Source organism: Hemitrygon akajei, chromosome 1 (assembly GCF_048418815.1).
Source record: "Hemitrygon akajei chromosome 1, sHemAka1.3, whole genome shotgun sequence".
Taxonomy (NCBI): Eukaryota; Metazoa; Chordata; class Chondrichthyes; order Myliobatiformes; family Dasyatidae; genus Hemitrygon; species Hemitrygon akajei.
Window position 1 is genome coordinate 64,395,364 of NC_133124.1, and position 13,051 is coordinate 64,408,414.

Here is a 13,051-nt window from a genome sequence, read left to right on the forward strand (position 1 = left end):
TCTCTGCCAGGGCCTCTACAGCATCTGAACTAGCCTCCAAGGGGACATCTTATCATGGAATTATCCTCCCTAATTCACCTCAAGACTTCCAGCTGTTACGTACATGCAACCCTGTAAAAGTATCAGCGACAATAGAACACACCTTGTGTCTGGTTTTGCTGTTAACAAATTACTATTTTATTAGTAACTACGTCATATAGTAACTTAAACCAGGTAAATCAAGAGTTAACTGTGTTATGCATATATAGGTATAAATATATAAATCCCCAAACTTCTTCAAGTTTAGGTGGTAAGTGATACAGTCTTACGATGGTATGTAAGAAAGTTTTTCTCAGTTCAATCCACAGGTTAATTAATGCGAGATATTTGTAATCTAAAGGCGAATGTTGTGAGAAGGCAATTATGTTGATACTCCACAGATTCCACGACAACAATACAAAATAACAACAGCAGTAGATTTTATCTCCAAAGTTGTTCCACTCCACACATGAATTATCACCAACAGTGATCTTCAACAAATGTCGTTTCAACACAAGTGGTACCACACCCAAATTCAGCTACGGGACGTCACAAAGTGGTGGCCACAGGATACTCAAACAGAATCCACGTATGGATTATCACCAACAGTAGCTTATCACAAAGAGGACCATCTTCAAGGGAACCACCACCCAGGCAAGGGTCAACACATCGGTAGATTCCACAAGGTTACCCCAAACACACACAATGTGATAGACACTTACCCAGTTCCACGACATACAAGATAACTCCAACAGTGATTTGCCACAAGGATACCTTTCTTTAGTGAACTACCACACCCAGGCAAAGGGTAAACACACACGTGGTATTCACAAAGGTTCTCCCCTCACCAGAGAACCCACTCCTGTGGATTAACTAAGTGACAATCACACTTCTGTAGCCGAATGGAAACAAACTCACCCTGATGGACTACTTAGAGAGAGTCATTTATCAATACTCTGGACCAATCTTAACTCACCCCTTTTAGGCTACTGAAAGTTTAAACCAGCGACCGACTCACTGGTGTCTTCCATTGACCAAATCCATCTTGACTCTAACTGTGTGTGTCTGTGACAGTCCTTGTAAAAAGTTAACAAGCTGCAGAGAAACCATAACATCAATTGTCCATCAAATCACTCCACCTCAATCTCCCTCTCTCTCTCTCTGGAGCAGCTTAACCAGTGTCCAAATGTCAGTCTCATTCTCCCAGCATTTTAAAGTGACAGTCCCTACGGGTACATAACACGGCACCTTCTCTTCTGTAATCTGATAACCTCACTACCTTTTTACCTCATTTCTATAGTCTGAGACTGTCTCCTGAGTAAATACAGATGCAAAACATTCTTTTAGAAATCTCTCTCATCTCTTTTGGCTCCATGCATTGATGGTGCTGCTGATTTTCAAGTGTACCAGTTTTTTCCCTTGCTAGCCGTTTGCTCGTAATATAGCTATATAAACCTTAGGATTCTCTTTCATTTTGTCTGTGAGTAATCTCATGCCCTCTTATAGCCCTTGTAAGTGTTTTCTTGCATTCCACTTGTACTCCTCAAGCACCTCATTTGATTCTAATGGCCTACACCTGTCTTTCTTTACCATGGACTCAATATCCCTTGATAACTGAGGTTTGCTAAACCTACTAGCCTTGCCTTTTATTCTAACAGGAATATATGGATTCTGTATTTTCAATATTTCACTTTTGAAAGTCACCTTCTTACCAAGTATCTCTTTGCTGGAAAATGACCTATCCCAATCGGCACCTTCTGATACCGTCAAAATTGGCCTTTCTCAACTCAAGAACCAGTCCTATCCTTCTCTGTAATTCTAAAACCTTGCAAACCAATGCAATTCACCAGAACTTCTCAGTGATTGATTTAACTTGGGAAATGAATGTTGGGAAAATCAGGCTTTTAGGCAGTTTTTTTTTCAGAAAACTAATGCAAACATTCCAAGAAAATATTTCCTAAGTAGTTTATGCTTGACATTCTAAAATTAGTTTACAATATGCCATTGCACTAAAATGTAAAACAATATGTAGACTGGATTGCTTTTAAGCATTTGATTAGTAGCTACAATGCTGTGCAGCATTATGGTTCTCCACAAAGATCTGGGCCACTAATAAGATGTTTTGTGTTAGTTTGGCTGATTGTATGAATAATGTTGAATGAAACTAAAGCAACTTTACAGAATTTCTGTTCTACATCTGTGTTATCATGTACATTGGTTTAAGTACAGAGACCAATTTAAAACAAAATAAATAATCATCAAAATAATGCTTGTTTGCTTACACAGAGTGCCTCATAGAATTGGAACCAGTGGTTCGAACCTTTAATGATCTGACTCTGCTTGAGGATGTTTTGTATCTCAAACGAGCCAAAGTGAGTGCACCTTAATTTAATTCTACTGGTTAGCATATGATGAAAACCAAGAGTTAGGAAGTATTGATTAGTTTTTACAATGATTATAACATACATCTCAATCAGCTGAGCAGCACCATGTTTTCATTAAATCAATATGGTGCAATGCGTACAGCGATGCAAATATAGCCTCCTGACTGGTAAAAGAAGTAGATGGAGGCCTATTGAGAAATATGGCAATAGGGAGGGATTGCAAAGACAAACTTTTGTCATAGTTTTATAAGCAATTGATTCAATCCAGACTTGGAATCGACATAATTGCATGTGGAATTAGAAAACTGAAAATACAGATTTGAACAAAACGAATTGAATGCTTAATTACACAGCCTAAACAGTGATGGAGCACTTAGATTGCATTTCACTTAATCTGCACTGTAGATGCAGTTATATCAAAATAAACCTAGTCAGACCACACTTGAAGTTTTGTATTTAATAGTAACAGAAGTTCAGGAACTGCACAGCTTTGATACCTGCAACTAGATGTGTTAATGTGTGAAGAATCAAAATTTTAGTGTGTTATTAAGCAGTTCTGCTTCCTACCTAGAGTAATCAATGCTGGAATGGACTGGGGTAGGGTGAGAACACTTATGCACATACTAAAGCTATGAATGAAAAGTAGTTGCAACCTGCATAAGAGAGACCTAAATGCAAATAAAAATGTTTTAATATTTTTATAATTGTAGGGGAATTGTGCCTCAGACAACTTCTCTGCATCATTTGAAAAGGTAAATGCAGATCTGAAGACACTCAATATACCAGTGCAGGTAATAAATAAATGCCCTACACTAAGTATGTGTTTTTCCAAAAAAAAAATTGCTTTGACCTTAACAATGGACGGTGGAAGTTGGGAAGCAGGGGAGGAAAACAGCATGCACCAGATTGTAATTTAAAATCTGTAGTTTTTCTTGTTTGTTTTAACTAAAATTAAGGGATAAAATTATTGTATAAATTTATGATGGGATTATTTTATAAGCCATTTTCATACCTTGAGAATAATCCAGGATGCTTACGGTAGAAACAGCATTATAAACCCAGTGGCCAAATGCTCGTTCGCAAAACTAGGTGAAATTCTGCCATTGGTGAGAACAAAAGTTGAATGAAGATGGGGGAAAATGTGTTCAGATCTTAGTGTACTTCAGCTGAGAAGTTCTACATGAGGATTGCAAATTTACAACATTGAAAATTTAATATACACAATAGATTGATATATCACTCAAATACATGGTATTCCCTATCAGAGTGGCAAGACTCACTGTCAAAATATATTAAGAGTGGCAGCATTTTGAAAGGAAGTCAGTGGAATGTAAATAGACTGTTGCTTTGACAGGAAAGTGAAGGTTCCAGTGGACATCATTTGATGGAATAGGTTCAAATAGCTCAATTTAATCTCAGAGAATATGTAAAGAATACAAGCTGAAATTCTTACTGTTCACAGACATCTACAAAACAAGAAACCCCAAAGAATGAATGAAACATCAGAATCCCGAAGCCCCCCCCCCATCTATTCCACATGCAAACAGCAGCAGAAGCAAAGGCACCAACCCTCCCACCATAGACGAAATTTGAGCTGTAAATCACAGACTCCAACAGAACCCCATACCACCTTGAAAAGCAAAGAAAGACATAAGAGAAGAAGAATAAGCTGTTTCGTGGATGAACTTGAAGGAGTTACCTGGGTCTATCAAAACCACTGGCACCACTTTTCCTAGATCCTCGTCCTCACCATATTATACAGACAGCTGACTTCAAAGTCAAAACTTACATCAGTTCGGTACTGGTGGAGAAATTTGAAAATTTATGTTTCAAGCCACAGGTTTGCAGGGTGATCAGGTATAACATTAGGATTGTTAAATTTAGTTCCAAACCGTATACGATCTATCTGTAATATTGGCTCGGTATTTTCCTCCATTATCATGACCTGACCTGCTGGTCATATCCAACAGTTTCATAACAGTTTACAATCTTTTGTCTGTATTATCTCCAGTGACCCACTGACCATTGCTTATCACACACAAAATACTGGAAGAACTCATCAAGTCAGGCAGCATTAATAGAGAGAAATAAATAGTTTATGTATCAGACCAATACCCTTCGTCAGTCCTGAAAAGTTGACTGTTTATTTCCCCTCATTAGTACTGTCTGACTTACTGGGTTCCTGCAGCATTTGGTATGTGCTGCTCAAGACTTTCAATAACTACAGAATCTCGTGTCCCTGTTTTTTTTAAAAAAAAATGGATTCTAGAACAATAAGGAAGCTAATGGGGTGAACTGTAATTCTGGTTGCCAGATAGTTGTTTAGCTTGACCATGGTCAAGGAGATACCAGAGACCCCAGCATTATCATGCACAATGGTTGTAACTGTCTGACATTATTTGGGACCCAGTCAATCTTGTAACTTATTTTACAATAATTTGATAACAATAAATCAGTTTTTAAGTTAATCTTCTTTGAATGAATTCTGTTGTACTACAGGCAGTGAATACAGAACCACAAAGCTTATCCTCCCAACAGGGAAATGTCTCCTATCAGCCATCATCAGGATCTCACAATCAGCTCTCACAAGCAACTTCTTTATTCTCTTCGTGCAACCCAATTTCCTCTTCAATGCAAGACAGAGTTGCTATTCCAGTGGAAGATAGAGCTGATATGCACAAGAAAATAAGTAAGTATAAAGGATTTTTGATGCTGTATTGCTGGTATTTGATTCAATTGATGAAACAGATGTAGAGCAGGGATCCATGAAATGTGCTTGTTGTAAAAATGAGAAAAAAGAAAAAAAACAGTCCACAAGTCTAGGAAAGGTTGGAAGATCAGTGTAAGGGACAGCAGAGAAAGTAAAGACAATTTACCACATGATAAATGAAAAGTTGTGAAGGTTAAGAGGTAATGGAAGGAAAGTAAAACAAAAAGTAAAAAAATATTTTTTTTTGAAGAATTTGATGCAATTGATTAGCATCAGTTGAAATATTGAAAGCAAAATAACTACTGCTAGAATCAGTCTAGCAGGAAGAGCTTGAGTCACAAGTAAATAGAGTTCTGAAAGGAGCTTGAAACTGTGTTAGTATATTCTGTATGAAATATGAAGATGAACAAGGGTGTGGCATGAATATATTTTGCAAGACAGAGATAAATTCCAGTGTCAGTAACAAGCATGAAGTGCAGATGCCCCAGAAAAATTAGGAAGGCATGATTGTCAGCCCTTTTCAGTGCAAATCAGGAGTCAGCTCTGGAGAGGTGCAAATTTGAGAACAGGAGCTTTACATTTGAGACAGTGATGAAAGAGAGATGCAATGAGTAAATTAATTTTGAAGATATGAACTGATTTTCTAGAGGATTAAATACTAGCAAGAAAAGCATTGTTGTCAAGTCTGCAGGTAATGAATTCTTCAATGGGAGTAGTAGATGTGAAAGTGGATAAAGTAGCAGAGAGTTAGCCTTTAAAAAGTGGAAAATTTCAACCATTAAAAGGTCCTTTTCACCATTGAGTTAAGCCAGAGTGTTCATAAAGGCAATATTTAATAACCTTGTACAACTAGAAGAGGTACAGTGTACATTAGTTAAAATAAAGGTTAAATAAATAGGTTATGATTTGCCACTTAAAGTTGTCAACTGCATCCCTTATAGTTTTAAGTACCGGATTCCACACTTTAGGAATGTGTAACAATTTTAGTTTTAGTTTTTGGAAATGATTCATTTGGAGGGGGGCTAGAATCATTGATGAAGTGTTCCTAGTGGGAATATAAAATTCCCCCAGAGCTGGTGATAATTCTATGTGTGACACGAGAGAGTAGCAGTTAGCATTTTGCTTTACAATGCCTGTGTTCACCGACCAGGATTCAATTCTCCACATGGGTTGACACGGTAGCATAGTGGCTAGCACTACACTTTACAGCACCAGCGACCTGGGTTCAATTCCTGCCGTTGCCTGTTCTCCCCTTGACTGTGTGGGTTTCCTCCGACAGTCCAAAGAGGTACAAGTTGGTAGGTTAATTGGTCATTGTAAATTGTCCCATTTTAGGCAAGGTTTAAATGAGGGGATTGCTGGACTATAAAGGCATGTTCCATGCTGTATCTCAATAAATAAATAAATAGAATGGAAAATCTGTTATCAGAGAAAACCCAAATAGATCATCGATTTTATAATTCCCATGTATATTTACATGCCAGAAAATTAAAGTAAGATATGGAGGTATAGTAAATTCAGTTAATGCAAGGTGGTACAAATTTTGTTCAATAAAATTGATTGTCTTTCAAATGTAAATTTATTTTCTCCTATCTTTTGGGTTCATTAATCCTTAGTATTTAAAGCATGAGCTGTTTGTGAACAATGGTGTTTGCAGACTCGTTCCAATATTTAATTAATTCACTTTGCTGACTAACTCACTATTTTTGCAAAATGATTAGCTTTCAAAATATTTTATTCCAAAATTAGAATCAGGTTTATTATCACTTGTTGTGAAATTTGTTGTTATTGTGGCAGCCGTACATTGCAAGACATAAAATACTTTGACAAGTTACAATAATTAACGAAATAACATAGCGCAACAGAAGAATACAAAGGTAGTGTTCATGAACGGTTCAAAAACAGGCAGAGGAAAAAAAGCTGTTCTTAAAATACAGTGTGTGCATCTTCTGGCTCTTGTACCACCTCCTGTTGATAGTAATAAGGAGAGGGCATGACCTGGATGGTGAGGATCCTTAATGAGTATGACCTTTACTGCTATTGTTTAATCCTTTCTGATATGTCTGTTACTATACAGATAATACAGACAAAAATGTACAGTCTAGTATGAAGTGTCAAGAAGAATTGTACCCAGCATCTTTAGCTGGCCTCAGAGATGAAGGCAGTTTGTCTCAGACTGCTATATGCCAACCAGATGACAACTTTTCTCCACGAAGTGGAATTCCGGAAAGTGAATCGGATTGCGGATTGGGACTAATAACACTGCAACCTTCCACTAGTAAGTACAATTAAATTGTGATTGACTATAACTTAAGCCCATATTTTTATACTTGGAAATTTCCAGCTAGATAGAAACAGTTTGTTATTTGCTGAAATTCATGGATTTAGAGTACTGGAGCCTCACCAGGCAATGGAAGCAAAAAAAAATCTATGAATAACTGGAGAGAGAGAGAGAGAGCAAAACAGCACAGATACAGTCCCTTTGGCCAAACGAGTCCATGCAGATCATGGTACCCATCCAGCTAGTCCCAATTTGTTACATTTAGCCCATTTTCCTCTGAGCCATTCCCCATCCAAATGCTCCCTAGATGGTATTATGGTACCTGCCTCAACCACTTGTGCAAGCTCATTGTGTTACTCACCACCCTCTACAAGAAAAAGTTGCTACTCAGGAACCCTTTAATGTCTTTCCCCTCTCATGCAAAATCACCCAAACTCCCCTACCCTTGGGAAAAGACTGTTATCAACCACCTTACCTATGTCTCTCATAATTTTAAATATTTCATTCTTCAGTGTTACAAGGAATAAAGACCTAGTCTGGCCAACCTCGAACAACTCAAGTCCTTTAGTCCTAGTAACATCCTCATAAACCTTTTCAGTACACCTTTCCAGTTCAACCACGTTTCCTACAGCAGTGTGACCAAAACCATATATAGTACAAGTGCGGCCTCACAAACAGCAGGCACAATTGTAACATAATGTCCCAACTTCTACGCTCAATGCCCTGACTGAAGGCCAGCATGCTAAATGCCTTTTTTTAAATGCCCTGTCTGTGATGCTGCTTTCAACTATGTATGAGGGGTGATTGATAAGTTTGTGGCCTAAGGTAGAAGGAGTCAATTTTAGAAAACCTAGCACATTTATTTTTCAACATAGTCCTCTCCTACGTTTACACTACTTAGTCCAGTGGTCATGGAGCATACAGACCTTGGACCTCCAGAAAGTGTCCACATATGGGTGATTGATAAGTTTGTGGCCTAAGGTAGAAGGATGAGAGTTATTAATTTCAAACTTTCTGCATAATCACTCAGCGAGAGCTGTATAACTCATCTCCTTCTACCTTAGGCCACAAACTTATCAATCGCCCCTGCTGTGGACACTTTCTGGAGGTCCAAGATCCGTATGCTCCACGACTGCTGGACTAAGTGTGTAAATGTAGGAGGGGACTATGTTGAAAAATAAATGTGCTAAGTTTTCTAAAAATGACTGCTTCTACCTTAGGCCACAAACTTATCAATCACCCCTCCTACTGCAGTCCCCAGTGCCTTATCATTTATAGTACAAGCCCAATGCTGTTTTGACTTGCCAAAATGCATCACCTCACACTTAACTTATGAAATCCTTTTCCTACTCCTTGGCCCACTTTCCAAACTAATCAAAATCCCCTTATCTATAATAAACTTCTTCACTATCAACACTGTTTAATTTTGTGTCATCCACAAACTTATTGGTGAAGCCTTGTGTATTCACATCCAAATCATTTATATAAATGTTGGAACTCTACCACTACTTAATTATTTCCTGCCAGTCAACAATGTACAGCCTAGCGTCACTTTATGGATATATAATTAATCTATGTATATAAGCAATCTTATGTATTTATATCTATTGTGTTTCTTTTTATTATTATTGTGTTCTTTATTTTTGTTCTGTTTTTTTTTAATGTTGCATCGGATCCAGAGTAACAAACAATGATTTCATTTTCCTTACACTTGTGTACAGGAAATGGCATTAAGCAATCTTGAATTCTTGAATTAAAAGGCCTTCAGGAAGGAGTTTGAGCTTGGTGTAGGTGGATAGTGTAAGATGAGGCAACTTGGAGAGATTTCAATGCCCAGTATCAAATACATTTTACAGCAAGATAGAGTACAGTCTGATGTGACTAATAACCTGAAATTGCATCTATGGCATTTTCTTTGATACAAATCTAAAGATATAATGAAACATTCATTTGATGAATGTTAAGCAAAACTAGCAGCAACTGCTATGTAAATGAATCCTAGAGTTATTCTCATCCACTAACTGAGAAAACTGACAGTTCTAAAAATCTTAGACAATTCCACCTATCCCAGTGGAAATTACCTTTTTAGTATCTTCAATCCCAAAGTCAAAGTCAGATTTATTGTCAGATGCACATGCATTCTAATTTGTAGCAGCACCAGAGGCAAATAGCATTAGGTAAGCAGCATTCACAGCATTTTTTACTGGATTGATTAAAGGTGAGATTTAACATTGGAGATTAGTTGCCAGGTGAGTGGATTGCAGCCCCAATATGGAGGAAATATTCGACCATAACCACAGATTTTTGTTTTCTTGCTTTAAGGAAACGAAAGTCCTTTAAAATGAGGAACCCTTTTCTTCTATGTCATTACAAAAGCTGGAAGCCAGTAATATAAAGGTACCCCCGAATTCTATTGCAATTTGCTTCATTATAAGGAACCCAGCCATTGATCCAACACCAAATCCATAGGAATTCCTGCAGGAGGCAAATAAAACACAGATTTGGTATTTCCACTCCCATCTGAAGTTTTATCACTTGTTTCCCAGAATCTTTGTTGATCTTCACATTTTGTCCACTGCTCCACTCTGCACTCAGACACTAACTAGGCTGTTCTAAAGTTGCCAAAGCATTTTAAGTAAAATCTGTATTAGAACATAGAACACAATACAAGTACAAACCATTCGACCCACAATTCTGTGCCAACATTATATCTACTCCAGGATTAATGTAACCCTTCCCTCCCCCCCACATGGCCCTCTTTTCTTTCAGCCATGTGCTTATCTAAAAGTCTGTTAAATGACCCTAATATATCTGCCCCTACCAGCACCCTGGCAGTGTGTTCCATGCACCCACTACTCTTTATGTAAAGCAAAACCCTGACATCCCCCTATACTTTCCTCCAATCACCTTAAAATCATGCCCTCTCGTATTAGCTTTTATCTATGCTTCTTATACACCTTTATCAAGTCACCTTTTATCCTTCTTCACTCCATGGCAACTTTGAGGGATCTATGACATGGACTCCAAGATCCCTTGATTCCTCCATACTGCTAAGAATCCTGCTCTGTTTTCAAGTTTGAAATTCCAAAGTTTATCACTTCACGCTTTTCCAGATTGAACTCCTTCTCACTCAGAACTTTGATGCCGTACTATGAGATTTTCTAAGCTGTTAGATATTAATACTATTAATACGCCAACACATTTGATTCCCTTTGTGGCTGTTGGGGTTATGGTTAGAATGGTGAATCCAGAGATTTAGAAGAGAATGCAGGGAGTGGGGCCCTGAAGAGCCAGATCCTAGGGAACAGATTTTCAGATTTTTACTGTATTCAGAGGTATAGCCCTCACCCAATAAAAATAATCAAACACTATTTTATCATTGTTGTTTGTGTCAAATACATTAATACTGTTAGTGCTGGACTCCATTTACTTATGAAAATTACATTTGCAGGTTTCCTCACAGAATCAATCCTTCGAGGTGTGGCTGATCAGTGGATTCAAAGCAAAAGAGAGGATATTATTAATCAAATGACAGAAGCATGTCTTAATCAAACACTGGATGCCCTCATTTCTCGTGACCTAATAATGAAGGAGGACTATGAACTCATCAGCACCAAACCCACTAGAACAGCCAAAGTCCGACAACTCTTAGACACTAGTGACAACCAAGGAGAAGACTTCGCCAAAGTCATTGTTCAGAAGTTAAGGGACAATAGGCAAATGGGACTTCAACCTTATCCAGAGCTATGTACGTTATCCAGTCCAGTGTCTCTTATAAGCTTGATGCCAACTCATCTCAAAAGCAAGTGACTATTATTCACGTTTGTTTATTGGATCTACTGTTACCTAGGTCCTATAAGCTATGATATCATGATTAATTCATCTTCAGTGTTCTTTGCCTTGCACCTCGAGACAGTATAATATTTTACAAATTAAAAATATTTTCATAAACCAGAAAATGTGAATAGTATCATGAACACATCCCATTTGCCTGTTCTTCACAGTTGATGATTCTCCAGCAAAAAGTAATTTTTATTTGTAAATCTTCCTTTACCTAGATTGTAAGATGTATGAAACTATGAAATAGTGTCACACCCTTAAAGTGGAGGCTGTTCTTTATTGTGTGTTTCTGGGGTAAAAAATACACTGATTGCCTCATTAGGATGACACTACAAGATGTGCCGTTTACAGCTGAGTTTTAGAAATAAATTTTAGCAGGCCTTAAAATGTTGTCTTCACTTGATTGTTAAAGCATCATAAATGTGCACAACTTTAATTGCAGATTTGGTGTTTTGCAAAAAGCTTAGAAGGTAAGCAACAAATGGGCAACATCATCTCCAAGAGCTTTCGCACATCCTCAAAAGGCATCTCAATCCTTAATTTTCATTAAACTTGAAGGAATAAGAAGTAACTGAAATGGGTGCAGATGAGATTAAAATGTAAGGATGAATCTGCAGGAAAAATATGCACATGTGTCTTCCTAGCTCAGAACCTCCAAATTTAGTCACGGGCATGTAGTAGTTTGGAGGTTGCTGACTTTATGGTTAGTTAAGCATAGTATGTCCATAGGCACTTCAACTTGAACTTGTTCTAGGCTTCAACCACAGCTATCCTGACATTCACTAAATATGCTGTTTGATGGTTGCTGGAGATGCCCTTGCAGCAAGTTGAATTTCTCTAGAATCAGCTTTATAATTGGCGTCCTATTATAAAAAACTTTTTATTTTCCAGTAGCAACAAGCATCATGTCAAGTATGGCAGCAAAGGTACTGTCTTTTGATGCTAGGTCATTATTGTCATTGAAATGCTAACAGTGTTTATCCCTCCATAGATACTATCTGACCCGTGTACTTCCAGTACTGTGTTTCCATTCTGTAAGCCCCACTAAAGAAAGGATGACATACCATAACTTAGAAGGTATTGCATTACCCAAAGCAGACTGCATGCACTTTTAAATTTAAAGTACACTTTTTTTAGTGATGCCTATATAAATAAGAACAAAATTCAGGTGATCAGAACAGAAGAAATAGGAGCAGGAGTAGGCCATCCAGTCCATCGAGCCTGCCCCGCCATTCAATAAGATTATGGCTGATCTGTCTGTAAACTCAGCTCCATCTACCTGTCTTTTCCCCATAACCCTTAATTCCCTTACTGTGTAAAAACCTGTCTAACTGTTTCTTAAATATATATAGTGAGGAAGCTTCAATTGCCTCCCTAGGCAGAGAATTCCACAGATTCACCTCTCTCTGGGAAAAACAGTTTCTCCTCATCTCCATCCTAAATCTTCTCCCCTGAATCTTGAGGCAATATCCCCTAGTTCTAGTCTCACCTACCAATGGAAACAACTTTCCTACTTCTATTTTATCTATCCCTTTCAATATTTTGTATGTTTCTATATGATCCCCTCTCATTCTTCTGAACTCCAGAGAGTATAGTCCCAGGCAACTCAATCTCTCCTCACAGGTTAACCCCTTCATCTCTGGAATCAACATGGTGAACTTCCTCTGAACTGCCTCCAAAGCCAGTATATCCTTCCTCAAGTATGGAGACCAGAACTGCACACAGTTCTCCAGGTGCGGTCTCACCAGTACCCTGTATAGTTACAGCAAGATCTCCCTGCTCTTGTATTCAATCCCTCTAGCAATAAAGGCCAACATT

The 13,051-nt window shown here is 37.9% G+C and overlaps 1 protein-coding gene across 4 annotated transcripts in view; it reads left to right on the plus strand.

Moving 5' to 3' along the window:
• ripk2 (receptor-interacting serine-threonine kinase 2) overlaps positions 1–11,620 on the plus strand; it is a 72,666-nt gene extending 61,046 nt beyond the window's left edge. For 2 of the 4 annotated variants that reach the window (XM_073044461.1, XM_073044459.1), the window contains exons 7-11: positions 2,305–2,390; positions 3,113–3,193; positions 4,902–5,091; positions 7,190–7,390; positions 10,845–11,620. In XM_073044461.1, coding sequence (XP_072900562.1) covers positions 2,305–2,390; positions 3,113–3,193; positions 4,902–5,091; positions 7,190–7,390; positions 10,845–11,203 — 917 coding nt within the window. In that variant the 3' untranslated portion in view covers positions 11,204–11,620. Of the gene's footprint in view, positions 1–2,304; positions 2,391–3,112; positions 3,194–4,901; positions 5,092–7,189; positions 7,391–9,715; positions 9,791–10,844 lie in introns of all 4 variants that reach the window. The other 2 variants (XR_012098808.1, XM_073044460.1) reach the window with 2 other exon arrangements.
• Positions 11,621–13,051: the final 1,431 nt, after the last annotated feature.